The 26,857-nt window shown below is 52.9% G+C and overlaps 1 protein-coding gene across 1 annotated transcript in view; it reads right to left on the bottom strand.

Moving 5' to 3' along the window:
* Positions 1-824: 824 nt before the first annotated feature.
* EPHB1 (EPH receptor B1) overlaps positions 825-26,857 on the bottom strand; it is a 77,152-nt gene continuing 51,119 nt past the window's right edge. Inside the window, exons 6-17 of the mRNA XM_014870444.2 lie at positions 24,909-25,090; positions 22,777-22,939; positions 20,631-20,739; positions 20,359-20,423; positions 16,402-16,524; positions 15,126-15,373; positions 14,644-14,859; positions 12,379-12,528; positions 11,664-11,857; positions 11,060-11,215; positions 9,409-10,741; positions 825-1,151 (exon numbers count right to left, since the gene is read on the bottom strand). Of these exons, the coding sequence (XP_014725930.1) occupies positions 10,633-10,741; positions 11,060-11,215; positions 11,664-11,857; positions 12,379-12,528; positions 14,644-14,859; positions 15,126-15,373; positions 16,402-16,524; positions 20,359-20,423; positions 20,631-20,739; positions 22,777-22,939; positions 24,909-25,090 (1,715 nt within the window). The 3' untranslated portion in view covers positions 825-1,151; positions 9,409-10,632. The remainder of the gene's footprint in view (positions 1,152-9,408; positions 10,742-11,059; positions 11,216-11,663; positions 11,858-12,378; positions 12,529-14,643; positions 14,860-15,125; positions 15,374-16,401; positions 16,525-20,358; positions 20,424-20,630; positions 20,740-22,776; positions 22,940-24,908; positions 25,091-26,857) is intronic.

The raw sequence follows: 26,857 nt of genomic DNA on the forward strand, positions 1-26,857 counted from the left end.
CTCTCCAGGGCTCACCCCAAAATCCCAGCCATGGGAACCCCTACCCCCACCTCCAGCTCCAGAGCTCTCCCAGTAGCAGCTCCCCTTTCTGAACCCCAAATAACTCATTGGTGGCTTCATATTTTTAATTTACAAAACCTTTAGCCCCCGTTTCAGCCCCTGCTGCTGGCTGGAGGATGTTCCCAGTGCGGGCAGGACCAGCTGCTCTCAGCATCACCTGGATCAGAGAATCACAGAACGCCCTGAGGTGGAAGGGCCCCACAGGGATCATGGAGCTCCTGACTATGCACAGGACCACCCCAAGAGTGTGTGTGACAGCCGGATGGGTTCTGTGATTGATCCCAGCTGGATAAACTGCCCGAGTGCAGCCAATGCACGAGGAAGAATCCATTTTCCAGCCATCATTTAGAGTAATCCTTAAGGAAAGCAGGTTCAAGACTTTGCATGGACAGGCTCCAGCAGGACTCTGCGGCAGGGACGGCTCTTTGATCCCAGCCAGCGCTTCCAGCGCGGCTTCCCCGAGCGATCGCACACGAGGGCTTTGAAACGCGCTCCGCACAAACTCCCGTGCCAGGAAAACTCCTTCTCCCGGCTTTTCTGCTGCGAGCAAACTCCGATAGGGATCGCCGAGAATAAAGTCACTTCATTTACAAACCGGAGAGCCAAATCTGATAGACATCAACATTCGAGGTAAGTCAAGGAGCGGTGGAGCGCTGCCAGTTCCCCAAATGAATATTCATGGCAAACACTCCCCCAGCTCCGAGCTGGAGAGAAGCCGGCAGCAGCAAGGCTGCCCCTGGGAAGGGGAAGGCAAGGGACCAGGCTTATTTCATCCTTTTTATTGAGTGCAATTTTCTCTTTAGTACAATATTCTCTGAAAGATACTGTTACAAACTCCGACAATTTCAACACAATCAACAAATTGGGGAAGAAGGGGAGGGGAGAGGGGACCAAAAAAAAAAAATTTTCCAAGGGTTGAAATCTTTTACAGACATCTCACTGGTTATGTACAGGACAGGGTAGGGCTGGCCCGGGACACGCCGCGGCTCGGGGGGACGGGGACCGGGGCGCTGCGGGACCTCCCGGAGCATCCTGGGGTGGGAAGCGGCCCCTGGGGCCCCTCTCCAGCTGCAATGCTGCACTCGACGCCCCTGCAAGGCAAGAGGAAGACGAGGAGAGGGTGAGAATAGAAAAGGCACGTCCAGAGCTCAGAGAGCCCCGCCGAGCCCCCCCCGCAGCCCCACACCCAGAGAAACCAAAGGCTTCTTACAGTACATGCAGCCTCTCGAACATTAAAAAAAAAAAAAAAAAAAAAAAAAGCAGGGATTAATTAATATGCTGTCAGAAAAGTGATGATTTCAATGAAAGCTCTCCATTTCTCCTCAGGGGGAAAAGGAAGGAATGGAAGATTTGGAATTCTTTGTGAAGCTGAGTGGCTTTAGGGAGCGGAGGCTGGGATGCGATTTTAGGGGCGGGAGGGGATCCGTGCCCCCCAGCAGCCCCCCCCGGTGTAAGGCAGGAGCAAACCACCAGGCATCATCAAATCGCTTTTTCCAGTGTAACAAAAAAAAAAAAAGAAAAAAGAAAAAAGAAAAAAAGAAAGCTCCATTTTCTCTGCTGCCAGGGGGAAACCAGAAGGTCTGGGAACCAGAGGAGCAGCCCCAGGAGTACTTTCTCCATACCCTATAACCAACAAGTACCACACAGCAGCAAAATCCCATTATTTAGCCACTTTGGAGAGGCAAAGATGCTTTTAATATACAATTGCACCTTGGAAACATAAAGGCAGCACATTAAATAACAAAGCAATTGACTGCTGGGTCCTTTTGCTGGGCCACAAAAAACCGGGGCTCACTGGCTAATTATTGCTGGGCATCCCTGTGCCTCTCCAAACATACCAGTGCTTTCAGAAACCCACCCCAGCTGTGCCTGACATTTCACTCCTATTAAAATTCATCATTCTCCTGAATGGAAATAATTTTTTTCTTTAGCAAACCCAGGTAGTAATGAAAGTTTTATTTAGTAATGTAGTGTTTGGTGGGAAAAGGGGCAGAGAAAAGGGAAAAGAAATTGAGATTATCTTTTTAAAAAGGGAACTTTAGCTGGGGGAAAATATATTGCTGGATATTTCTTGAGAGCAGGGGGCTATTTTCGGTGCCATGCTCGGAGGTTTAGTCTCACAGCTCTCGTTAATGTTAATGGGATCAGAACAGCAAAACACCTGGAAAAAAGCTGTAATAGAAACATAATTGATGTAAGGATGCTGAACTCGCTGCTAGAGCCGGGCGGGTCCGGGGATGGCTGCAAGCCGAGGTGGGTGCTGGTGATGTGTACGGATTGTGCCACACTCAAGCTGCAGGGGAGCGATGGCTCCGGCCGCGGGCGCTGCTCCCGGCTCCGCCGCCGCCTTCCCCCGCGGCATTCCCAGCCCTGCCAGTCCCTTCCCAACCCGCCCGGCTGCCGCAGAGCTGGGGAAGGGTTTGGGGGTTTGTTTTGCCGGGGGTGGTGGCTGCAGGCTCAGCTCTCCCACACGAGCTGCAGGCCTTCTCTTCGTCGGGTAAAAATGATCCAGGGACAGCTACGGATGATTTGGGCTGATCCCAAAGGATGGATCTCAAGAGACCCGAGGGACAGGTCGTGAACAGCTGGAGGAGGATGGAGGGGAGCTGGGGGCAGCACAGCTGATCCCCAGGTACGCAGCCACCCCTCATCCCTCATCCCCCATCCTCATCCTCCTCCTCCTCCTCCTGCTCCCGGAGCGCCGGCGTGGGAACCCCTGCGAGGCGGGCGGAGGGCTTTGATCTCAGCCTCCGAGTGCTGCTGTGACACAAATAGCAACAGAAAGGCCACGTTTGTGCCACGAGAAGGCGTTCCATGCGGGAAGGAGTTACCGAGCAGCGCGCTTGGGATGCGGGCACCGTGTCAGCCCCGGGGCGCTCTCCCTTTCCGCACTCACGGGAATTCGCAGAATTGCAAATACCCGAAATAATCAAGGATGGGCGGCTCTGCAAAAGCAGCTGCTGTGCCGTGTGATGCCAAGGATAAAGGGAGCAGCTGGTGGGAAGGATGGAGGCAACTCTGGGAGTGACCCAAAGCCATCTCTGTATCCTGCAAGCCGCCCCTGAGCACCGGCCCATTCCCACACCCTCTGCAAAAGGAGTCACATCTCACCCCCTTTTCCCTGGAGCATCCCAGAGCCCCATCTCCATCCAGGCACCATCAGGGACATGACATGGCATTGCCACCCAGGCACTAAGCCCAGCCTGAATCCCTGACCACGGCAGCCTCTGGCTGGCTCCCAAATATTTCGGCTGGGGAATCTGAAGAGTTCAGCCAAAGCACGGTGGGGAAAAGTAAGGAAACCAACCAATATGTGTACACTCCACATCTGCTTGCCCATGGAAGCCCCCACAAGGATGTGATGTGACGCCCACCTGAGGCTCAGACAACACTCCCACTGTCAGTCCTGCTTGGCACTAATTAGCATTGATAATTGCACTGATGGTGACCATAATTTCCCTGCCCTCTCTCCCTACCTTCACACAAGGGTTCAATTGCCTAATGAGGCCCCTGAGGATAATCAGAGAGGAGCAGATTCCCCCACCACGATGGCAGCTCCTGCACAACGTGAGGGGATGGGAGAGCAGAGAAGGGAAAGGCACAGCCCAGCTGCTGGATGGGGAAAGCTGCTGAGTCTTGTTTACTTGGGGACACAGAGAAAAGTTCACTCCAATTAATTTTTTTAAGTGGATGGGCGTTAATCCCCCTACACTTATCTAGAATTAATGCAGCCTTAAGTAGATTTTTGCCTAATCCACTTCCATATCCGCCCCAAAAGGGCACTGTCTGTTTTGGGAAGGAGCAGAGTTCAGCTAATCCACTTAAGATTCACAGGGCTGGTTTGTTCAGATTAACCTTCTCCAGCATTTCCCTCCAGAGACAGGCCAGGACACCTCAACACATCCTGTCTCTGCCACTGATGGGGCCATCCCCTCCACGGCTGTGTCACCTGCAATGCACCTGTCCATGTGCTGGGGTCTGCAGGGACCCAGAGATGTCCCCAGAACTGCCACTACAGCAGAGCAAGGCAGCAGGGTGGGACGGCCAGGGGCAGATGAAGGGAGAGCAGAAGCAGCAGCGATACTTGGACACAGACAGGGACAACGGGAGCAGCTGTGCCTGAGCTGGAGGGGTACTCACAGTGCTGGAGGACAGCCAGCCAAAAGTGATAGTCCTGGGACACCATCCCAAGTGCCAGCAGCTCTGACAACCCCAAAAGGCACAGGTGAAGGGTACCATGGTCACCAGGACAGGTGCACTCCCCTCCCCAGCCGTGATCTGCTGCACTGGCTGCCATGGATGCTCATGGTTCCCACCTCACATCTCTTCCTGTCAGCCAAAGCAGAGGAGGCCCTCTCCTGACTGGAGCAGCTTCCCTTTCTGTGTCAAACTCTGGGAAGGCAACACAGCCCATCAGGATCCAGGGATGGACATGAGCATCCAGCAGATCTCCCCTGAGACACAGAGCCAAACCCTGAGGACATCAAAAACGGGAGAGCGTAACCCAACAGCTCTCATACCTTCCAGCCAGGCTTTGGAGGAGACTGAGCTCAGCTGGGACAGGCAGAGCCATTGCCCCATGATAGGAGGGTTGATGATCCAAGATGATCCTAAAGGACCCCTCCAACACCCCAAAAATATGAAAAATATTCACCAAAACAGGAGCAGCAAAGAAATCACTGATGGGGTGAAGCAACTTGCTACAGGAGTCCTGTCAATGTGGAGTTGGCTTCTCCCCCATCATCACTCAAGAAGTTTCTGGCACTTCCAAAATTCTGAGGAGACTCACTGGGAATGATCCAAGTATTGGATCACTATCCACCCTGGCAAGATCCTTCACAGAAGAGGCACCACAGCAGATGACAACCTGAACATTAAATCTCCCTCACCCAGAGGGGACATTGGGGCAGCAGGGACGAGCAGCACCTGGATGAGTGTTGGAGCTGGATGTGACTCCCTGGCCCCCACCCTTCCCACCAGCAGCTCAAGGAGGACAGGTGGCCTTGGAGCTACAGAACATTTCTGGGTCTGTAAATTCATTCCCCGTCTCAGAAGCTGATTGATCCTTTTTTTTTTTTTTTTTAAACTTGAATTCAACGTTGAAGACTAATGATTTCCAAGTGAACACAGAGTGGCTCAGATATATTGGCAGTTTTTATGGATCAGAGGCAAAAGCCTTAAGTCAGACCTTAACAAAGAGAAACGTGTCTGTCCCTACCTCAGAATAATGGCAAGGGCTGATGGCAGTGCAAAAAGCCTTTCACAGGTGATGCCCAATGATTTATCCCAGACCATGGGCCAGCTGGGATGCTCCCACAGAGATGTTCTTGGGATGCAGGCAAACTTATTGATGAGATCCTGCAACCCAACCCCAACCCAACCCTTCCCTCTCTCTGAGTCAAACACCTGGAAAAGGAGAAGAGGAGATGTCCTGGGACTGAGGCTGATTCAAGGGGCACAGGGGGAAGGATAGCTGTTTTCTCCTTGGCAAAGAAGCATTAGAGTCACCAAAAGCTGACAGGCCCAGAAATAATGGTTTGAGATCACCCTCATTTAAAAACTGGCTGCCTGCTGTTTTCATTGCAAGCCCTGCTCTGACTTGCAGAAATATTTAAAATTAAATACACATAAGTGCTTTCAAAGAACTGTTAATTTGAAGGTCATTAAATGGCATAAAATAAATTCCTTTTTTTTTCTGGAAAGAGGCACATAATTATGCCATTAATACACGCTCTTCTTCCACATTCAAGCCTCAGATATGCAAGGGGCTTGGGTTCACCTTTGCTGGCAGAGACACCACATCTCCTTTTAATTACTGCCGTTGAGAAGCCTGCTGCTCCTCCATCATAGCCAGGGATGGGGCTGTGGAAAAAGCATGGAAAAGCCCCAGGGGAGAACAATGCAGCTGAATTGCAAATGGGGATTTTTGGGGGATGAGGGCAGTAACAGCAGGGCTGGAAATGTGAAGCTGCTTGGCAACACCCAGTCCAGTTGTGAGGATCTTGCCCACTGATTCTCACATGAGATCCTGGGCCAAGCTCAGAGCAGAGGTTTGGTAGCCAAAAGTCCCTTTTTTGATTTAACGCTCTATGCAAAAAGGACAAAGCCAACCCAGACACACACACACAAAAAAAAAACCCTAAAAAAGACACAAAAGAGTTGAGGTTTTTACAGTTGCCATAGAAATGGAGAGAAGGAGCTGATGACTGCAGAGCACAAAGTGAAAGGCCAGGATCAGGGCCAAGGGTGAGGTGGGCTCACCCGGGCACACAGCCACATCCATGCATGGATATTTATGTGGGATACAGCCAAAGGAGCAAGGCACTGTGACTGAGCTTCACTCATGAGCAGTGGCAGGGGTCAAGACCCGACCCAGTGAGGCTCACCAGCCCCTCCCAGCAGTTCCATGTGGCACAGGAACCCATCAGGACCCTGTGTGATGGATGGAGCACAGCCCAGACGAAAGGCCTGTGCAGTTGGCCCTCTTTGATCCAAAACTCCTTTTCATTCCCTTTAAACCAAGACTCTGCAGGGAGAAAACAGCTTCTGAGCCATCCCTTCTCCTCTGTGATCAAAGAAAAGAAGTCCAACACCAACCAGCATGGATGAGAAGATGTGAAATTGGAATGCTCATCTTCAGACTAAGGAAGAGACTCTTGCCAGAGTAGGAGCAAGAGAGCAGCATCAAAGAGGTGCCACCCAAGTCAAGGTGAGAGCCTCTTCCTTGGCATGTGACAAAGGAAAAGGAGGAGCAGGTTAAACACAACACTGCTGCCAGGCAGGCAGCACTGACACTTCCAGACAGAAAGGCTTCTCAGTTTGGAAAACTGACAAGGAAAAAGGCCTCAAAAGAAACAAAATGGTCTGTCAGAAGTCATCTGAAATTTTTATGCTGTTTTTCTCAATAAAAAATAAAAACCGAACGTAAGTATTTTAGACTTTCCCCTTTGTTTTCCACTAACAGACTGATGGTCTTTCATGAAATCTTCTGGCTTGGATGAAATAACTTTTATTGAAAGGCAAGAGAACAGGTGGCCCGTGGTGACCCCCCCTCAAGTATCACCTTGACAGCAGCTCCCTTGGCCCATGGTGCCTCTTTGCTGCAGGGATTGGTTTGAGCCCAGCTGCACTCTGTTGCTCAGCCCTGAGCACCACCAGTCTGCTGCTGGGCTCTTGCACGACCCTGGAGGGGACATGTCCAGGTGCCAGCACAGGGCCAAGATGTGGGGACAGCTGGTTAGGAGTGGTGGGATATGGAAATCATCTGCTCTGACACAGCTCAGGAGACATCAGATGTTGGACACCTGGGAAAGGGCAACAGAATGGAAAGGCCACCAGCCCTGGCAATGCCCAGGGGCACTGCTGGTGGCCCAGAGCCAAAGAGCACCATCCACCCTGGGAAATTGAATGAAGAAGGTCTTGGCATCTCTGACAGCACCTGAGCACCCAGACAGCCTGCTAGACCCCTCAGAGGTACCTGGTCTGCTGGGTGGGATGGGCAGGACTGAATTATTCACATTTCATATTCACAATGAAATGGCCTCAAGCTGTGCCAGGGGAGGTTCAAGTTGGACAACAGGAAAAATTTCTTCACTGAAGGAGCGATTAAATATTGGAATGGGCTGCCCAGGGAGGCAGTGGAATGTCCATCCTGTCAGCTGGTTGACACGGTGGGGATCAGTCACAGGTTGGACTCAATGGTCTCAGAGATCCACTCTCACCCTATGACACTGGGGCTCTGTATTAAAGGGTTTACATTACACCAGGGTTGCTGTGGTGTGCAGGGACAGGGACAGCACCGAGCAGGCAGCAGCAGCTGCCTCACAGATGCTCGCAGAACCACCAACAGTGGCAGGGGAGCCATAAAGGTGCAGTATCGATATTTAGCCTGCGTGGCTGTCACTCGTTCCTTTAAAAGCCTTTAGCTTCCTTCTAATAAAAGAGAAATCATAAAAAAAGCCACAAAGGACCCTTCAGAGCCAGCGAATACCAATGTGGCAGGGCGGTGCATTAGCATGCACAGTGCCTGCTCCATCTGCATGTTGTGTTCCGTGTGACAACATCCCGGAATACAGATTTGGGCCGCCAGCATCCCGAGAGGTATTAGCAATCCTCTATCAGACAGGAAGAGGAGCAGTCCCTGCTGTTGTAAACAAGGGGTGTTTTTCTCTGCCTCTTTCTCTGGGGGGAGTTCAGTGAATTGAAACAAGCTCATTCCTGCATCTTGTTAGCTCCTGCTCTTCAGCAGAGCATGGGTCATCTGCCTTGGGCAATGGAAGAAAAAAACTGGAGGTGTAAAGAGCACCTCAAAGGGTCCTTCACCTGCTAGTAGGGACAAACCATGAGCAAGAACATGTTCCTCATGAACCACCATGAACTGAGCATGTGCTCCTCACAGGATACCCAAGGGTCCACCCAGCCACAGAGGACTCTGACAGCCCCAACACAGGAGGGACAGTGTTCCCACCCAGGAGATGTGGACAGGTGCTGGAAGCAGGCAGAGCACAGGCTTGTCTCTTTCTGTTCAGTGGCAGCAAGCAAATCTGGTGAGGCATCTCCAAGCATAGATGGGAATACAGTGGGGCAGATGGACAAGGGCAATCCCATGGTGTAGTTGGGTGTGGGCAAGGACAGACATGGGGAAAAACCACAGCCCAGGCGGGCGTGAGCCATCCTCACAGCACTGATGGACACAGGACATCACTGTGGCACAGACAGATGTGGGCTGAGGAGTTAAAGCAGCCCCTACAACATATGGGACATCCCTGTGGCTCAGGAACAGCCCCAGGACATGGATGGATGCATCCATGCATCCCCATGGTGCTAGCAGATGTGGAGAATTGCCACGGTGGGGATGAGGAGTGAGGGGAAAGGAGGGTGAGTGAGGAGGACAGAGGGTCTCCATGTACATATGAGCCACTATGCCACCAAATCCAGGCTGGGACGTGCAGCCCCTGAGGCACAGCCAGTCTGTGCCACTGCTCCCTCACCACGCAGGGGCCGGCACAGCGCCGGCGAGAGCACGGTGATGAAGCATTGCAACTCACACACAGCCCTCGAAGTAAAAGCCTTAATAAGAGTTCATTTGTTTTATAAACTCCTGGCGCAATCCACAGGGGGAGGTCAGATGGCCCAGCCTTACAATATTCTGGATAAACACTGACACGTGTTGGGCAATTTTAACCGGATCAATTTGCCTAGGAGACCAATGGAGGAATCAAAAAAAAGAACAATAAAGATCAAATTAAATATGGGGAAACATCCACTAGGAGAGGCTATAAAGAAGAGCAGAAAAATACAGAGCAGGACGGACAGATGGGCAGAGACACACGAGACACTTGGACCTACCTCTGAAGCCATGAAACCTAAGTCCATAAATCAATATCAAAATCCTCAGGTCCACAAGATGGGGGAAAAAGTCCTCCAAAGCCATCTTCCAGACATCACCAAGGCCCTGGAGGCCTGAGCAGTCCATTTCCCAGAACATCTCTCCTCCAGCAGCCACCAACCCAGTCACAGCCACGCGGTGGCTCCTCCAGTCCCATCCCATCCCCGCCGCACCGGCCGGCCCTTGGCATCCTCCTTCCCACATGCAGGATGCTGAGTGCTTCCTTCATCACTGGGTGCTTCCCAGCTGCCCCTGAGGGCTGTGGGCACAACCCCTGCCCCCCTGGGCTGCAGGGTCAGCGCTGCTCCTCGGTCATGGACAAGCAGTGAGTCCACGGAGGGTTGACAACATACACAGGCGCACGAGCGCGCACACACACACGGGAACACCTCTTTCCATTTTCCAGGATGGAGAGTTTGTGTTTTTTTTAATCCTTTTTTTTTTTTCCTTTTTGCAAAAAAAATGCAAGCAAAAGAGAAAAAAAACAAAACCAAAACCCAAGGTTTTCTATTGAAGGTACATCTCTTCTTCAATATGAAGACATTAAGTGGATTGAGTCGGATCCCCCATGCAGTGGTCAGTGAAGTCCTTTGGTAGTGGCCGGAGCGGCACCCGGGTGGGATGGCAGGGAGCTGCGGAGACATCTGAGGACACTTCCACCCAGTCCGTGAGCAGAGAGGGGAGTGGGGCGAGCTGGGAGGGCCGGGGCAGGGAGGAAGGGCAAAAGAAGAAAAAGGAAGGTGGTTTCTCCGGACAGGATGCTCCATCTCGTGCCTCTCCCTTCCCCAACAGCCCCTTCCTCCTTCTCAGTTTCGACCACTGCTCACTGGTGGCAGGATTGGAGTCTGGTCTCTAGGGTTTGGGTTTGCTTCCCCAACGCACATTGGTTTGTCTTCATTGTTTTTTATGATTTTTTTGTTTTGCTTTGCTTTTTAAATATATGATTTGTACATATTTATAGGTATTTAAACGCTGTCCCCCATGACATTGGTAAGTGTGCTTCTGTTGGTGAGGAACGGAAGTCACCAGCCAGAGGTGAGTCCCAGGAACATCCTTTGGCTGCAGTGGCAGTCCCCAGGCAGCGGTGGCTCCTCTCCCAGCGCTGCCCCACGTCAGTTCCTCCCCTCCCACCTCTGCCCTCTGCTGCACGCCCTCCCCGGCCCCTCCCCATGGAACAAGGGACGTCATGCCATCGAGGTCGGAGACTGGCTCATCTGTACTCGCATGGACTGGACGCTGTTCAGGATCTTCTTCTGGTGCCCAGCCAAAGTCACCCCTATTCTCAGGAGGTCTCTGGAAGACAGACAGACAGAGGAAGGTCAATGGGCAGCTGAGGGTGGTGAACCTGTTTTGCTGTTGCTGAGGGAGCTGAGGGAGGTAAGCTCAGCTGGAACATCCACAGAGCCCAGGCATGGCCCCATCAGCATCACTGGGTCTGAGAGCAGGGATTCACCCACACATTGACTCCCAAATAGTGAATGTGGCCACCTCCAGACTCGGGGTGACCAATGTGAGGGATGCTCACACCTGTCCTCTGCCCTTAACTGACCTCCCCACCTCCCCAGCTGGGCAGCACCCCGCTTTTGGGCAGCCCTGGCATGGCCAACTCACTCGGACGTCATCTGGGCCACCAGCTGCAGGGAGGTGAAGCCAGCGGTCAGGAAGCTGTCCCGGTACTGGCTCATCTTCACAGCACTCAGCCAGTCGTCTACTGAGGTAAAGGCAGTGAAGTCGGGGATGGAGCGATCGAGGAGGGGCTGAGAAGGCCTGAAACAGGACACACCGCTGGGGACAAGCCTGGCTGGCACTGAGGGGCTGCCCTGCCTGAGCCTGGCCAGCACAGGGACACACTCCCCAACCCACCCCCGGTGCCCCTGTGCTCGCCCCAGCACACACCCATGGAAGGCCATGAGGAAGGCCTCTCCCATGGGAATACTGCTGTGCCAAGCGGTGCTTTGCAAGCTCACATTCCAGCTGCGGGAGCCACAGGGATGAGGCGTCGGCAGAGCGGCCACCACACCCAAATGGTCACATGCCATAAAGAATCAATAGCAAAGAATTATTGCTGTTGCTTGGCTGAAAACTGCATGTTCTTTGTCTGACTGTCAGGCAGAGCAAAGACAGAACCCCCTGCCCCCGCCTAAGGATTTGTGCATTCCCGAGCCCCTCGGGGAGCCTTTCCCCAGGGCGTGGGATGGTGACAGGGAGCACTCACACAGCGGTGATGGTCGCCACAGTTTTGAGGCTTGCCGGGTTGCGGATCATTTTGTCGAGGGTGTTGACGATCTCGGTGAAGCGCGGGCGGGTGTTGCGGTCCTTCTGCCAGCAGTCCAGCATCAGCTGGTGCAGGGCGGCCGGGCAGTCCATGGGCGGCGGGAGCCGGTAGTCCTGCTCGATGGCGTTGATGACCTGAGCGTGGATGAGGATGGATCAGTGAGGGGAGAGTGGATGCAGGACTCGGGGGGCTCCCTGAGCTGCTTGTGCAGGCAGAGGGGCTGCAGGCAGCCAGGAAGGCACGGCCAGCCCGGCTGATCAGCAGCCAAGGGAGCGGGAGGAGCCGGGTGCTCTCTGGGGTTAATCTCCGCTCTGATGCTCCGCGGCTGCAGTTCCTCCCAGCGGAGAGCTGCCACTCATTATCTCGGCGGATCTCGCCGGAGTACAGCAGTCACACTTCCAAAGCTCCTTCCCTGCTCGTAAACCCTCTGAACATTTTCAAAGGCCCTGCAGCTTGCTGAAGTCCAATTACCAGCCCACTGGCTTTTCTTCCCAATTTCCCTCCTTGTATCCTCTGGCTCAGCAGCCTGTTTCATCTCCAAACCGAGCGCTCCCGAGGCTCCAGGAAGGAGCAGAGAGCCCTTCTGGCAGGGATTTCTTTTGGGAATGAGCACCCCCTGGCCCCCAGAGCAGTGTGGATGACCCCCAGTGCTTACATCTTGGTTGGACATGTCCCAGTAGGGCCTCTCCCCGAACGACATCACCTCCCACATGACGATGCCGTAGCTCCAGACGTCGCTGGCCGAGGTGAACTTGCGGTAGGCGATGGCCTCCGGCGCCGTCCACCTGACAGGGATCTTCCCCCCCTACAGGAAAAGGGACTTCAGCTGAGAAACGTCTCCCTGGGCAGAGGAGGCTGGATGCCCATGAGACAACGTTGGGGCCATCCCACACAGCCCAAACCATGAGTCCCTGGGGACCCCCCCAAGGAGTGGGCAGGTGGCACCTGATGGGACGAGGAGGCAGGAGCCAAAAACGACTGCGTGGATGTATCTTGTACCTGCCTAAAATGGCTTAGCTGAACAAAACAAATGGGTTTACCCAAGGATTTACCCCACTGACTGTCACCACCCCACTCCAGCTGCCCTGCAGGACCCAGCACATCAGTGGCCTGTCCCCAGGTCCCTTCCCAGGGAGTCACCAGGTGACAAAGCTACGCACAACTGGGCTTAGTGCTTGTCACAGGTGAGGAGCCACTGGCATTCCCATCCCTTGGCCTTCAATTGAAACAAGGTTGAACTAAAAGCATCCTCTACAGATTCATCTGGGCTCCCACAGCTGCCAGAAGGTCTTTCCAGCCCAACTTTTGGAGGGGAAGGCAAAAAGCAAAACACTTCTAAACCCCAATGGAAAGCACTGGCATAGGAAAGTGCCGTTGGCAGAGAGCTCCCCATTTTTCCCAAAGGCTCAAAATCAGGCTCAGCATCTCAAGCCACCTGCCAAGGCAGGGCAGGTTCCAGGGCCAAAGGCCATGCCAAGGGCGCAGGGATGTGAGGAGGGGCAGCACGCACAGAGAGATTGCTCCCTGGCAAAGCTCCACAAAATAACCACCAAAGAAGCCAAGGGATAAGGAAAACCACAGACACGCACAGGAATTTTCTGGGGGCAGGACTGCACTGTAAATTGTTTAGCACAATCATTTTCCATAGCCTTTCCGAGGACGCGTCAGCCACTCTTGAAGGATGAATGGCAAAAAATTTGATTTGAATAACTACAAATGGAGAAATTAACTGCTAGGTTGTTTTTCCTGCCTTTTCCCCAGAGCGAAAAGCCTGCTGTGGGAGGCAGAGTGATGCAATCGCAGGCACAGCATCACTTCCCAGCTGCCAGGGAGATCTATTATGGCCTAAATTAAATAAAAACACAGATGAGATAATCTCTTTTTATCTCTGAAGGTGGGGAAAAGACTAATTCATGCCTCATCTCAGCAGCTACTGCTGGGGTCTTTGAAGGAAAAATAAAAGCTGGGTGTCTGCTCAAAGGCTGCTGCCTGCAGGAAGGGTCTGGGCAAGGAGTGGGGCAGGTCTGGGGGGAACAGGAACATCCCATTGAGCAGGGGAGAGACAGTGAGGGGCTGCAACTGGGCCAAAACATTGAGTCAGCCTTAAAGGCATGTCCCTGGCTTTCCCATTTTGGCAGCTGGAGCCAGCCCTGGCACCTGAGCACAGCTCAGCAGCCCAAGGAACTGCTTTGGCAGGAGCTGGTGCAGCCCCGTGCCGGCACCCACTGAACACTCTTCTGATTAATCCATTAGATGAGGCCAGCGAGTTGCTCATCCCTTTCCCCTCTGATCATCCTTAACACCACTCAGGGGCTCACAAGCAGGACAATGGCCATGCTGGGGAGCTGGGGGTCCCCTGGGGTAGCCAGGAGCAGGGGGAGAAGAGAGCTGCCATAACCTACAAATGAGTTAATTAAGGAGGAGAAGGATGGCTGGGGAATGCCAGAGCTCCCGTTAGGCTTGTCTCTTTAATTTATGCTTGGAACAAGTTTCCAGCAGGGAAAAGCAGACCAGACCTGGAGTGCTGGGGGAAGGGGAGTTAAAACACCATCGCTGTGCTGCCAGGAGTTGCTGTGATCCCCCTGCCTCCCCTTCCTGTCTCTCCAGGGACTCCTCTGTGCACCCTTCTTCCACAGAGGAGAGGGAAGAAGCTTATCTGGAAACTGCAGAAGGCAAAAGGGTGCTTAGGGAGGAGGGAGGTGGAAATCTTCTAAAAAGCAGGAAGAGAAAGGAGGGAAAAGGGGATAATTTGTGGAAACCACAGCCAGAACCTCTGGACCATGAACCTATGTGGTGGGAACACTCATGAGAGGTACTCCCACCCATGCCAGACTGTACATCCAGCACCCTTCTCCCAGGTTCAGCAGGTGCAGAGCACAGGGAATGCTGGGCAGGAGAACATCCTGCAGGAGGTACCTACCAAGGAGCTGGTGTAGGTGGGGTCAGATGTATCATCCTGCAGGTAGCGCGAGAGGCCAAAGTCGGACACTTTGCACACCAGGTTGCTGTTGACCAGGATGTTCCTGGCAGCCAGATCTCGATGCACATAATTCATCTCTGCCAGGTACTTCATCCCAGCAGCAATCCCTCTGAGCATTCCCACCAGCTGGATCACTGTGAACTGCCCATCGTTTTGCTGCGAGCAGAAAGAGCAGGCACTGGGGTGAGCATGCAGACCCCAGAGTGGGACCAGCACCACTCATCCTGACCTCAGGAGGATGCTGCACCTCCCCAGAGGACTCCAGCTGCCCTGCTGGATTACAGCAGAGGCAAGCACCCCAAAAATACACATTTTGGAGATGTATGGCACACTTCAGCCAGCTCTCAAATTAAGCAAACAGGCTGGGATTTACCAACAGGACACCAACATCTCATTCCCAAATCCCACAGCGCTGGCCTTACCCGCAGGAAGGAGTCCAAGGCCCCGTTCTCCATGAACTCTGTGATGATCATGACTGGCCGGCTCTTGGTGACCACCCCTTCGAGGCGGATGATGTTGGGGTGGTCAAACTGCCCCATGATGCTGGCCTCGCTCAGGAAATCCCGGCGCTGCTTCTCCGAGTAGCCGGCCTTGAGCGTCTTGATGGCCACGTAGATCTCCCGCTTGCCTGGCAACTTCAGGCGCCCTTTATACACCTCTCCAAACTCCCCTGCGAGCACAAGATGGAATCATTTAGGTTGGTCAACCTTTGATCAATCAACACCAGAGCCACCACCTTCTCCTCACCAAACATTGCAAAGAGCAAGGGGCCCTTGCCCAGCTGAGAAATGGCAGCCAATTCACATTTCAGCAACGCTCTCCTCTACACATCTGCCCACCTGTCCTTTTTAAAAGGGCCAATGTCTGCTACTGGGGACATGTTCAGGTTTGCAATCTTCTCCAAGGTGACAGTGCCCACCATTGACACAGGCAGAGGCTGCAGCTGCCTGTGCAAACCCCCACAAGGAGCATTTGCAGGCAGAGTGCATCCACATCTAAGGACTACCTCAAATATCAGGTGCTAGTGTTGTTAATCTCAGCTGCCTTTCTGCACATCACTTATCTTCGGGTGGGAAATAATTGGGCTGTTTACATTGCTGCTCTCTGATTTAAAATACAGAGAACGAAGGAGAGTTTTCACTTCACCAAAGCCAAATTTGCCTGAGGAGGGATTACATTTAAGCCATGTTTGCAGGCACTCTGCCTTGATGAGCAGCAAAGGGCAGGTGAAACATTGCTGAACTTGATCCCAAACAAACTGACTCATTGCTTCCTCACAGCTTCCCCTCCCCAGCTTCTCACTTTCTCCTCCAAGAGTATGACACAGTTATTTAAAAATGGCACACACACATGCATGTGTGTGTATATATACATATGCAGGGGAATATGGCACAGACTACAGTGAGGCTTTTCTTCTTATCTTATAGAAAAGCCACATGGAAAATCCCAAGAGGCCCCATGGTCAGCAAGTGAATATATTCATGGAGCCTTTCCCATCTCAGAGGAGCTTGTGGACCTCATGTCCACCCTAATCCATCACAAACCCAGGAAAGCCTGATGTTTCAAGGCTTCATTGAGGCCTTCCAGGTGAAGGATCACGTGTGTTCCCCCCCAGACTTGTTCCAGGTGGGTGCACAGCCACACAGGAGAAGCAGAGAGGGCAGGGAAGGATGGGCAGCAGCACACAGAGAGACCCACCTGCCCCAATGACTTCTTCAATCTTCACAAAGGACACATCGATCTCCTTGGCAAACTCTCGGACGGCTTCGTTGGGGTCCTCGTAGGTGAAGGGGTCGATGTAGATCTTCATCCCTGGAGACCCTTGTTACAGGGAAGACAGGAAAACAGGAAAAGGGAGAGAATTACAGAAACACAGTTAATAGAATTGTTTAGGTTGGAAGGAGCTCAAAGTTTACTCCATACCAAATCCCATGAGCAGAGACACCTTCCACTAAACCAGTTGGCTCCAAGCCCCATCCAACCTGGCCTTGAACAATGCCGAGTACAGTGGATCCCCACAGTCTCTGGGCAGCCTGGAAAACCAAGAACAGCTGTACCATGGCCAAGAACTGGAGACCCTTCTGTCCTCACACTCTCACCTACACCACCTCCACAGACCCTTGTCATCCCTTTAAGGCAACAATTCATCCAACTCTCCCCTGCACCTTCTCCTCTCCCTCTCTGCCCTCTGCTCCTCTACCATTATCCTTCCTCTTCCTCCTCCACGGCAACGGGAGCAGTTACAGACCTGAACTACAGCGCGCTGGCTTTACAGCGAAGGCTTTATGAGGCTCCACGCGTTAGTGAAGAAATATTTATTTACCCAAAAAGGCCTCTGATGGCTTTGTGGCGGCTACTAAATTGACAGAGTGCAGCAATTATGCCCAACAACCTGCATGGATCCGTGAAATACGGCCTGGCCGGGCGCCGGGACACGCGTGCCGTCCCTCGCCCGGGACAAGGCGTGGTAGCAGGACCTGCCCGTGCTGCAGGGACATGCTGGAAGTGGGCTCTTGCCCTTTTCCAAGGGGGAAAAACAAAAAGAGGTGCCCAGATTTCCCAAATGGGTTTGCAGATGGCATATTTGGATGTCAGGGGCTGACAGAGCTGCCAAGGGGAGTGGTGGCGAGGCACAGTGAGGTCACAGGGCTCAGCCAGACACTGGTGTTTTACTGCCACCCAAAAGGGACCTGCAATGCACTGTGGTGTCCCCCTGGGGGGGAGAGGGGGGAGTCAGCTTCCTGTGCTATTTCTCACCCAAAAAGGGGACTGTGGATGGCACAGCAGCCCCTCAAGGTCATCTCTGGAGGGACATTGCTGCCTGGTCCCCTCCCTCACCCTCATAGGGATTAATAGCCCTCAGTTACACTATTCAGGACCTTTCCAAGGCCATGATTCTAACACACCCCTGCTTCCCAGAGTCCCTCCAGAGCTGGCACACAGATGGATGCATGGACCACAGCATCACCTCTGCACCAGGAATCTAAATCAGCTCCCAGATGTGAAATATTTCAGGAGGAGGCATGAAAGCCTCGCAGTGGCCACTGCTGGTGCCAAACAGCCACAAGGGAAGAGCTGCTTGTGGGGCATTGAGGACTCAGCAAGGACCAGGTAGGAGCATCCTCACCCCCAAAAGGGGCCTTTGGGGCAGAAGTTCTGCACCTCAGAGGCAGGGGAGGCTGCAATGAAGCCATCTGTGCATCTCCCAGTTCATAAATCCCTTTATGGCTCTGTCTCATACACTTTAACTGCCCCATAAATTCTTTTACAAGAGCAGCTGATGCTCCAGCCAGGATTACAAAGGGATTTACAGGATCGTAACGGAGACTAGCTCACTGATCAAACTATTGAAAAAACAGAGGACAGAACAATGCCCAAGTTTCCTGTCCCGTGTCAACACAGGCTGGTTTTTCAAATACCCTCTGATATACCCCAGGGTCTGACCATAGGCTCAATAATCACCAGGATGAGCTCCCCCCTCATCCTCATCCCATCCAAATGAGGGGTTGGGCACCTAAACCTACTCCTCATCTCTGCCAATATCAGCCCCCAGCTCATCATTCCCACACCAGCAAAAGCTGGGTGAAATTCCAGGTACTGGAGCACACCACCAAAGGCACCTGTGGTGAGCTCACCTGCAAAGACCTTTGTGGTCTTAAAATCATCCCAAGAATCCTGAAAACTGCATTAGGCCATTCTTCACTACTGTAGACAAGGGCAAATTTTTTATCACTCTTCAAAAGTTGAAGTGCTCTGCACCATGACCCTGACTCCAGCAGCCAATTCCTTCTGGCATTGTGTTTCCTTGGCATTAAATATCATGGAGAAAAGCCCTTCCTGCTGAATTGCTGGTGCTTCAACAGAACGTTATTCCTATTTCCCCAACCTCAAAGCTCCCAGCGAAGCTATGGAAGGGATAAACCACAAAAAACTACACCTCGAGAGACCCTATCTCTCCCCAAAATCTACCTGGAGCACTCCGCCAGCAGCAGGTGATCCCAGGGGGCTGCTGGAGGGATGGCAGAGCTGTGCTGGGAGGCTGTAATAGCTGTGCCACTGAACACATGGTGATTTGTTCCAGAGGATGCTCTCATTACTCCATTAGTTGCTCACCACAAATTTCCCACCTGTTTTGCTCCAGCCTCTGCACTGACAGAGCGCCCAGAGGCTCAGTAACCTTGACAGGGTATTGCTGGCACCCCAGATTTCTGACACCAGTCATCACAGCCCCCAGGTTTAGAAACCCAAGACAGGCACATGATTCATTGCTTCCCTGCCCAGGTTGAGCATTCTGGATTTTGGGATGCTTGGGGCCAGCTAGGGATGCATGTGTAGCAGAGAATGCTTCAAAACAGGGGGGAAATGTGAAAAATCATTCTGCCTGCAGCCTGATGTGAATTTATCCACCAGGCATCAAATTCATCTTGCCCTGCCCCCCACAGTGCAGAAACGTGGAGAAAAGAGGGAGGAAAAACACAGATCTGTCATCACCCAGTGATATTTGGAAAACAGTTCATTGTTTGCCAGGAGGTTCAGGGCCCCCCACAGTGCTACCACCAGGATGGGAGCGTTCAGTTTGATGCCAAGAGGGTCTAAAGATATCCAGCGTGCTTTGCTCTCTTGGCTGGGCTCTCCTGCTTATCTCCAATCCCTCTTTAGCCCTCTCCAGCCCTTCTGTTCTTCTCTGCCAGGCCGATTGCTCCATCCCCATTCCTCCCCTCTGCTCTCCCATACTGCTCCCTGCCTCCCCCACCCATCCTTCCTCATCCCACACCTCTTTCCCCCAAGGAGGTACCCAGGACCAAAACGGTTCTTCCCACAAGCAAATTGCACCTGGGAAGCATCTCTAGGAGAGTGTAAATGGGATTTACATCCTGCAGGGATGGGGCATGGAACTGGTGAACACCAGGAAAATCCTGCCCCCCAAAGCTGCTGCTTTGCTGCTTTATTTTCATTTGCAGTGCTGGCTGCTGGAGGGGCACCACAGCAGACATTACACACAAATACACCTGGAATTAATTCTGGTGCACAGCTCCACCAGCTGCAGAGGTCTCCTAGGAAAAGCTCAGGCTCTCCTAATTGTTTGCCAAGGGGATCAGCAGCCCAAACCTAGTTCAACATTCCCAGTCACTGGCTGCACATCCTTCCCTGAGCAAGGTACAGGGCAAGCATCAGCCACACAGCCAGGACAGCAGCAATGCCAGCCACCAGCACCCACCAGCCACCATGCTCCCAAAATCCAGAATCCCTCTAACAGCCCAGCACTGATCCATCAGGGGCATCACCTTCCCTCTGAACACCACCTCTCTCCCTTCTTTTCTCCTTTGGGAGTCTTCACAGCATCCTCTTCCCCTCCCTTGTCCCCTACATCCCCCCTGCCCCTGACATATCCCCAAATCCATCATCATTCCCCAAATCCCTCCTGGTACTCTTCTTTTTCCACCCACAGTGCTGCACCACTGCAGCCCTCCCTCCCCCAGACCCTGACAGACACGTGTGGACATCTCCACTCCCACCTATGGTCCTGTCCAAGTGCCATGGGGGCTCCCACCACCCCACAGTCCCCCTTGGAAGGGGAGGAGTAGGGCACATGCGGGATGCATGGATGGTTTGGGAGCATCTCCCCTGTCTGCTTTTCCCACTTTCCCTGCTCACCTCTGCCGGTGCTGTAGTGCTGCAGTTTATCACTGTACACGGCCTCCTTGCTGTAGGCACGCTTCCTGGGAGAACAGGGGAGACAACAGCCAGGCTTCAGGGATCAGCACCTGCTGCTGGCCCCAAACCGCTCCCCTGCCAGCAACACTCCATGAGCAGTGACATCCTGCTGCTCCCTCTGGCCACACGGGTGCCCCATCCCACCCCTCCTGCCCCCAATCTGCACCTTACCACCTCCACCTTCCAGGGACACTGATCCCACAGGGACCCACCTGCTGCAGACGATGGAAATGGCCACCAGGGACACGATGAAGACGACCCCGGCCGCCGCGGAGCCCGCGATCAAAGGCAGCTGCTCCCTCAGCTCTGACTTGTAATCGTCTGTGAGAGAAGAGGGACGGGGTCAATCCTCCCTGGCACGCTCATGGAGTGAGAGCAGCCTTTGGGAAGGGATCCCCTCCGATTCCACGGGGGCTGCTCCCAAGGTGGTGGCACAAGGGGGATCCAGGCAGGGGATGAGCCACTGCCATGTTGCACTGGGTAGGATTGTCATGTTTGGCTCACACACCTTTGGCTTAAAGACAGGGGAGAGAAGATGCTGGAAATAACATCAGACCAACGTGCATGGGCCCAGTTTCCCAAAGTGATGAGGTTCACAAGGTGGCTTTGGTATTTCCCTTTCCTCAATAAATTCATTTATTGAGCAACCTGATCTACCAGAAGGTGTCCCTGCACATGGCAGCAGGGTTGGAATGAGAGGAGCTTTAGGGTCCCTTGAACCCAAACCTTTTTGAGGCTCTATGACTTAAACCTGTTGGCCACTTTCACCAATTTTAACATGGTGTCTCAGAGACACAAAATCCCTACAAGTTGTAGGAAAGGAGGAAAACGCCATTAATAACCAAGCCAGCCAGAGAATGCTGTGCCAAGACTTCACCCAGATCAGACATCAGAGTCCACCACACAATGGTGAACTTTGGGAGTAAAGCTCAGGAGAATCTGAGAACCCTTGCCACAGATCTGCTTGTAGGTTTTAGTATCTCAACATGAGAAAAGTCCTTTTGCAGAGCCATGGCACCCACAGCATCCATTCCCCACCAAGCACCCCTCAGAACCTCCTTTGTCTGCTCAGCCACCTCCTGCATCCTTCAGCAGCAGGCTGGAGTGAAGCCAAGGTGGCACCTGGAGGACTGGATATGCCTGGAGGAAACCCCAAAAAGCTGCTGGCACCCTCCATGTGTCTCCCCCATTTTTCCCTGCCCCATCACTGGTGTGGGTACTCTCAACAGGCAGTATCCAGCAAATCCCACATTCCTGGAGCTTCTGTAGCATTCCAGAATTACTCCTCTCTCCAATCGCCCCATCAAGGTCTGCCAGGATGTGCAAGGGTTAAAATAAAACTCATCCAAAAGAAAGCATTTAGCACTCTTTTATCTGTATTTTCTACTCTGCAGTTAATTACTGGCAACTAGATTTATCTCTTGCATGCTGCTTAAATCCTGAGAAATTCTCATCTAACAATCAATTATTATTTAATAAGCTACACAATCCATTCTTATTAAATTTCAATTAATTGCTTATTTGAGGCAGGATTTTTCTTCTCGCTTCTCTAATCCTGAATATTTGAGGCATTGGAGGGGGGTTTATTACCATTTCCTTCCCTTTGGTCACCCAGCATGGTTCTCCTCTTCCCACCCCAGCTGGCACTCGATATGAATGCAAGCATGGGGTGACCCGTTTTAGGGAAGAAGAAACACTTTAGGAAAGAAGAAAAGCTTTAGGAAAGACAGGCACTGAGGCTGGGAGCCATGGATGTCACCTAAGCAGAGAAGGAACCATGCCAGCAGCAACAGGGAACATGCTCTCAGCTGCCCCAGGGGTAGGAGGACCTGCTTCACTCACCAACTTCTGGATAAATCCTGAAGCTGGGATTAATGGAAAACACTCCCATGAGCTAGTATATTCTAAAGGAATCCAGCGTTTGTGGGTGCAGTGAAGGGCTGGGGCCAGAAGAAGCCATGAAGGTCATGAGCTGGCCCAACACACTCCTTTGGCATGGGATCAGCTTTCAGACGGGTCTGACCATCCCAGCTTTGCCCAGATGGCTCAGATGGACTCCAAGCATCCCAGAGTCCTTCCTCCAAGGGTCGACAACCCTCCTCCCACCTCATCACACCTGGTGCCAGGGGCTTCTGTCCCCACAGCTCAAGGCAGCAGAGACAGAAATAAACAGCGGGGAAAACCTGGAAGGGGGAGATTGAGAGCAGCTCACTCCTCCCGCTGGCGGCTACCGAGACACCGCCGTCAACCACGGGGCTCCTGCCACGCTGCCTGCTGGCACAGAGCTCTGTGCAGACAAGCTCCTTTAATCCAGTGGGAGATGGGGACACCCCCAGGCCGCTGCCAGGCCGGACTCACCGTCGGTGAGGGTCTGGAAGCACATCTTGCCGCTGTACTTGCCGTAGCCGGCCACGGTGCGGGCGCGCACCTGCACCACGTACACCATGCCGGGCCGCAGCCCCTCCAGCCGCGCCGTGTTCGTCTGGCTGCGCGCCATGGACGAGTTGTACTCGTTGTGGTCCTGCAGAGAGAGCCACGGTCAGTGGGACAGGGGCAGGGGACAGCGGGAGGGCAGCCCACCTGTCCCTGCTGAGGGCAGGGATGGGTCTGGCTGCAGGGGTGTAGTAGTAGTAGCCACAGCTGGTCTGTGGGTTAGAGGGGCTTAATGAATGAGGTTTGTTTTGAGAAGTATTCTCTGACCAAGGCCGTTGGCCTGGAGACCAAGAAGAAGAAGAATAAACAAGAAGAAACTTGCAGCTGCGAAAAGTATTTTTAGAAAAGTTTTGTGGAAAACAGAGGTGTAGATGGTTTTACACTAATCAACGTTATGTTGACTAATTGTAACCAATGAAGAAAGTGTAAAATGTGTAGAGGGTATAAAAGACAGTATGCTGTTGTAATAAATGGGATATAGTGTGTCTATTTGTACGCTGTGCCCACCTCTACAGCGAGCACAGGGATAAAGGAGAGGCTCTGGTTCTGCTTCAGGAGCATCCCTGACACAGAGGATCCCACAGGAAAGGCTGGGAGAATTGGGATTGTTCAGCCTGGAGAAGGATTTGGGGTGACCTAATTGTGGCCTTCCAGAACCTGAGGAGCTACAAGAAAGATAGGGATGGACTATTAATAAGGGCCTGGCAGCTCAAGGAGGAATGGCTTCCCAGTGACAGAGAGTACATTTAGGTCGGATATTTGGAAGACATTCTCCCCTGTGAGGGTGGGGAGTCCGTGGCATAGATTGCCCACAGAAGCTGTGGCTGCCTCATCCTTGGAAGTCTCCAAAGCTGGGTTGGATGGGGCTTGGAGCAACCTGGGATAGCAGAAGGTATCCCTGCCCATGGCAGAGGGTAGAACAAGATGAGCTTCAAGGTCCCTTCAACCCAGGACATTCTATGATTTTATGAAATAGGACCCACAAGGAACTGGGGAGGCCCCTGCAGCACATGCCTCCCGGGCAGCCCCTTGTCCCACCAGAGCAGGGAGCAGCGAGTAGCAGAGGGAAACAATAAGATCATCCAGAGCAAAAATAATTTATGAACAACAGACTCCTCCTCTTCAAATGATTGACATCCTTGTGCATTTCAGAAACATCCCACAGTTATGGAAACCTGGTGTCCCTGCCCACAGCACGGGGGTTGGAACTGGATGAATTTAAAGGTCTCTTATGACACAAACCATTCTGTGATTCCACTAAACACCATAATGTGCCCTATGAGACCCTGCCCAAGCAGGTTCAAGGGCAACTCTCTGTTGAGATCCCGAGCCCCTGCAGTCCTGCTCTGCTGGCACAGGTCCTTGGCCTAGACCTTGGTGGAAAGCTCATGTGTCTCCACTCTCATTTTTTACCACATTCCCCAGTGCTTTGCTGGTGAAATCAGCTAATTATTCATACTTAGAGGAATTCATTAATGCTGGCGAGACACAGGAGGGATGGAACAGCTTGGGCTGGGCACGGTTCATCGCAGGGCTCTGGAGTGTGTCCCCTGCAGGACAGGACAGCTGCCAGGGACATGACCAGTGGTAGGCAGTGACCCGGGGCAGGGACAACCTCCATAACGTACCCTGGTCCTCTCCAACCCCCTCCCCTCCTCCTGATGCCATCCTCATGATTCAGGTCCCTGCTCATCCTAGCAAGTGGCAGAGCCAAGGTGGCCACGGGCACTGATGTGCTGGACAAATGCTGCCACAGGGAAGGAATGGCTCAGGTTGGACAGGGCTCTGAGCGACCTGATCTAGTGAAAGGTGTCCCATGGCAGGGGGATGGAAGTAGAAGAGCTTTAAGGTCCTTTCCAACTCAAGCTGCTATGTGATTCTGAGATTCTGATCTGCAGTCACAATTCACTCCCACCTTCTGGAGGCAGCTCGGGTGACCTGGTGCCTGTCCTATCTGACCATTCCCAGCAGAGCCTGTCTCACAGCCCATGGATGTTGCCCCTGCCCCCATGGCCCCAGCCCAGCCCCCAGAGCAGGGCTCCTCCCCCTGGGCTCACCGGGGCTGGCCTGGAGCCCACGGTGCTGCCGACGTCGGGTGTGCAGATGCGGCTCAGCTTCTCGTAGTAGCGGATCTCGTAGTCCAGGATGATCCCATTGGGCTGCTCAGGCTGGGGCCAGGACAGCGTGATGCTCCTCATGGTGGCACTCACCTGGTGCATGATGGGCACGGTGGAGGGAGCTGCCAAGGAAGGGGGGAGCGAGGGAAAATTAATGGGGAGGGGTAGGAAAAATGGCCCTGAGCAGGGGGAAAATCCCACGGCATCCCAAATCTCCCATGCCTGTGGTTGGCTTCCCCATGGGAGCAGCTCACTCATTAGCACTGGGAAGACCAGCATCTCAGCAGCTTTACATGGAAGCTGAGCAGCAAGCCACTGAGGGAATTATGCTCAATTTAAACTAACTGCTCCTTTTAATTAGGGGCTTGCAAACCCTTGGTGCTCCTTCTCCCTGGGACTACTTGCTCCATGGTGGGAGAGACACAGAGAAGCTCTACCCAGATGGGCAAACCAAGGTTTGATGGCAAGGGCCAGCTCTGTGTGACATCTTTTGCTGTAACAGCCTCTCTGGGGAGCCAGCACTCAGCACCAGCGAGCTGTGCCACAATTGCCACCCCACGTGCTCTCAGAAATGGAGCGTGGGAGTAAAAATCTGCCCACCCTGAGGACAGTGACAGGGAACCAGGGCAGGGACATCCCAGCCCAGCTTTGGCTCCAGAGAAGCTGCTGGGGCTTCTCTTAGGGGCTCTCAGGGGATGCTCATCCTCAGCATCCAAATGTGCTTCTCCCAGGAAAACAGCAACACTGTCCTTCCACCATCAGGGACACTGAGCCACTAAATCAGCCAGGAGACCCTTTTCCAAATGCTTTGTGCCCTCCAAGCTACACTTATAAGGGGCAGAGCCAGACAACACAGCCTTAATCCTGCACTTATCAAAAGAAAGGTATCCAAGTCTATCCACACCCAAAGGGGCACTGGCATGTCCTGTCCACAGAGACAGCTCCCAGTCCAGCCATCTCTGCCCTCCTCTTCACTGCCTAGAGTACAGGCAGTGCTGAGCAGGGAAAATGCCTCCCTCCCCTGTGTGAACCCAGGGAATACCTGAACAACCTGCACAACCAGCCTGGGGCACGGGATCATGCCATGGAGGGAATCTGGGGCTGGCAGGAGTCCTGTTTCTCATGGTTCCAATGGGAGATAAGGATAGTTCAGCACTGCCTTTGTTTACCCAGAATACTTAATCTTGTATTATTTTTTTTTTAATCTCCACATCTGCTCCAGGAAGATGCTCGTGGGCTGAAATTCAGCACTTGGAATGACTGTTGTTTTATTAACTCCCATTATCTTGGAAGGGGCTGGAAAAATGGTTGGAAAATCCCACTGCAAAACCAAGGAGATTTTAGAGGGAGAGCATCAATGCCCTGAATATCCTTGGTGAATTTCCATCAGGTTACCCCACAGCCCAGCATTTCCATGTTTGTAATCAGCCTTGGCAAGACAAACAGGGACCACTGGGGTACAGACAGACAGATAAGGGTGACCTGACTGCTCCCAGCTCCCCATGGTGGGAGAAGAGCTAAGAAACACCCCAAAAATCCACTCCAGGAAATAAAAAGACCTGGAAACAAGAGGCAGATTTGGCTGCACGTGGTTCAGCAGACAGCAATGCCAGCCAAGCACAAGTGTAGATTTGTATTCCCTGGAGCCAGGAGACTGAAATATTTGCACTGGTTTACACTGAAACATTTACACCAGGTTTCTCCATTGTGCTACCCAGAGGGAGCAGGATGGCGAAAGCTGCCTGCCCTGGCACAAAGCAGGAATTCCCATTCCCATTTTAAACCCAGAGCACATGAGCTTAAAGGATCTCACATCCTGAGATCCTCAGTGCAGCCCAGGACCAGTTACTCCCTTGCCATCTGCACACCCACCCCACCAGCATCCCTGT

Source organism: Sturnus vulgaris, chromosome 10 (genome assembly GCF_052056855.1).
Source record: "Sturnus vulgaris isolate bStuVul1 chromosome 10, bStuVul1.hap1, whole genome shotgun sequence".
In the NCBI taxonomy this organism is placed as follows: domain Eukaryota; kingdom Metazoa; phylum Chordata; class Aves; order Passeriformes; family Sturnidae; genus Sturnus; species Sturnus vulgaris.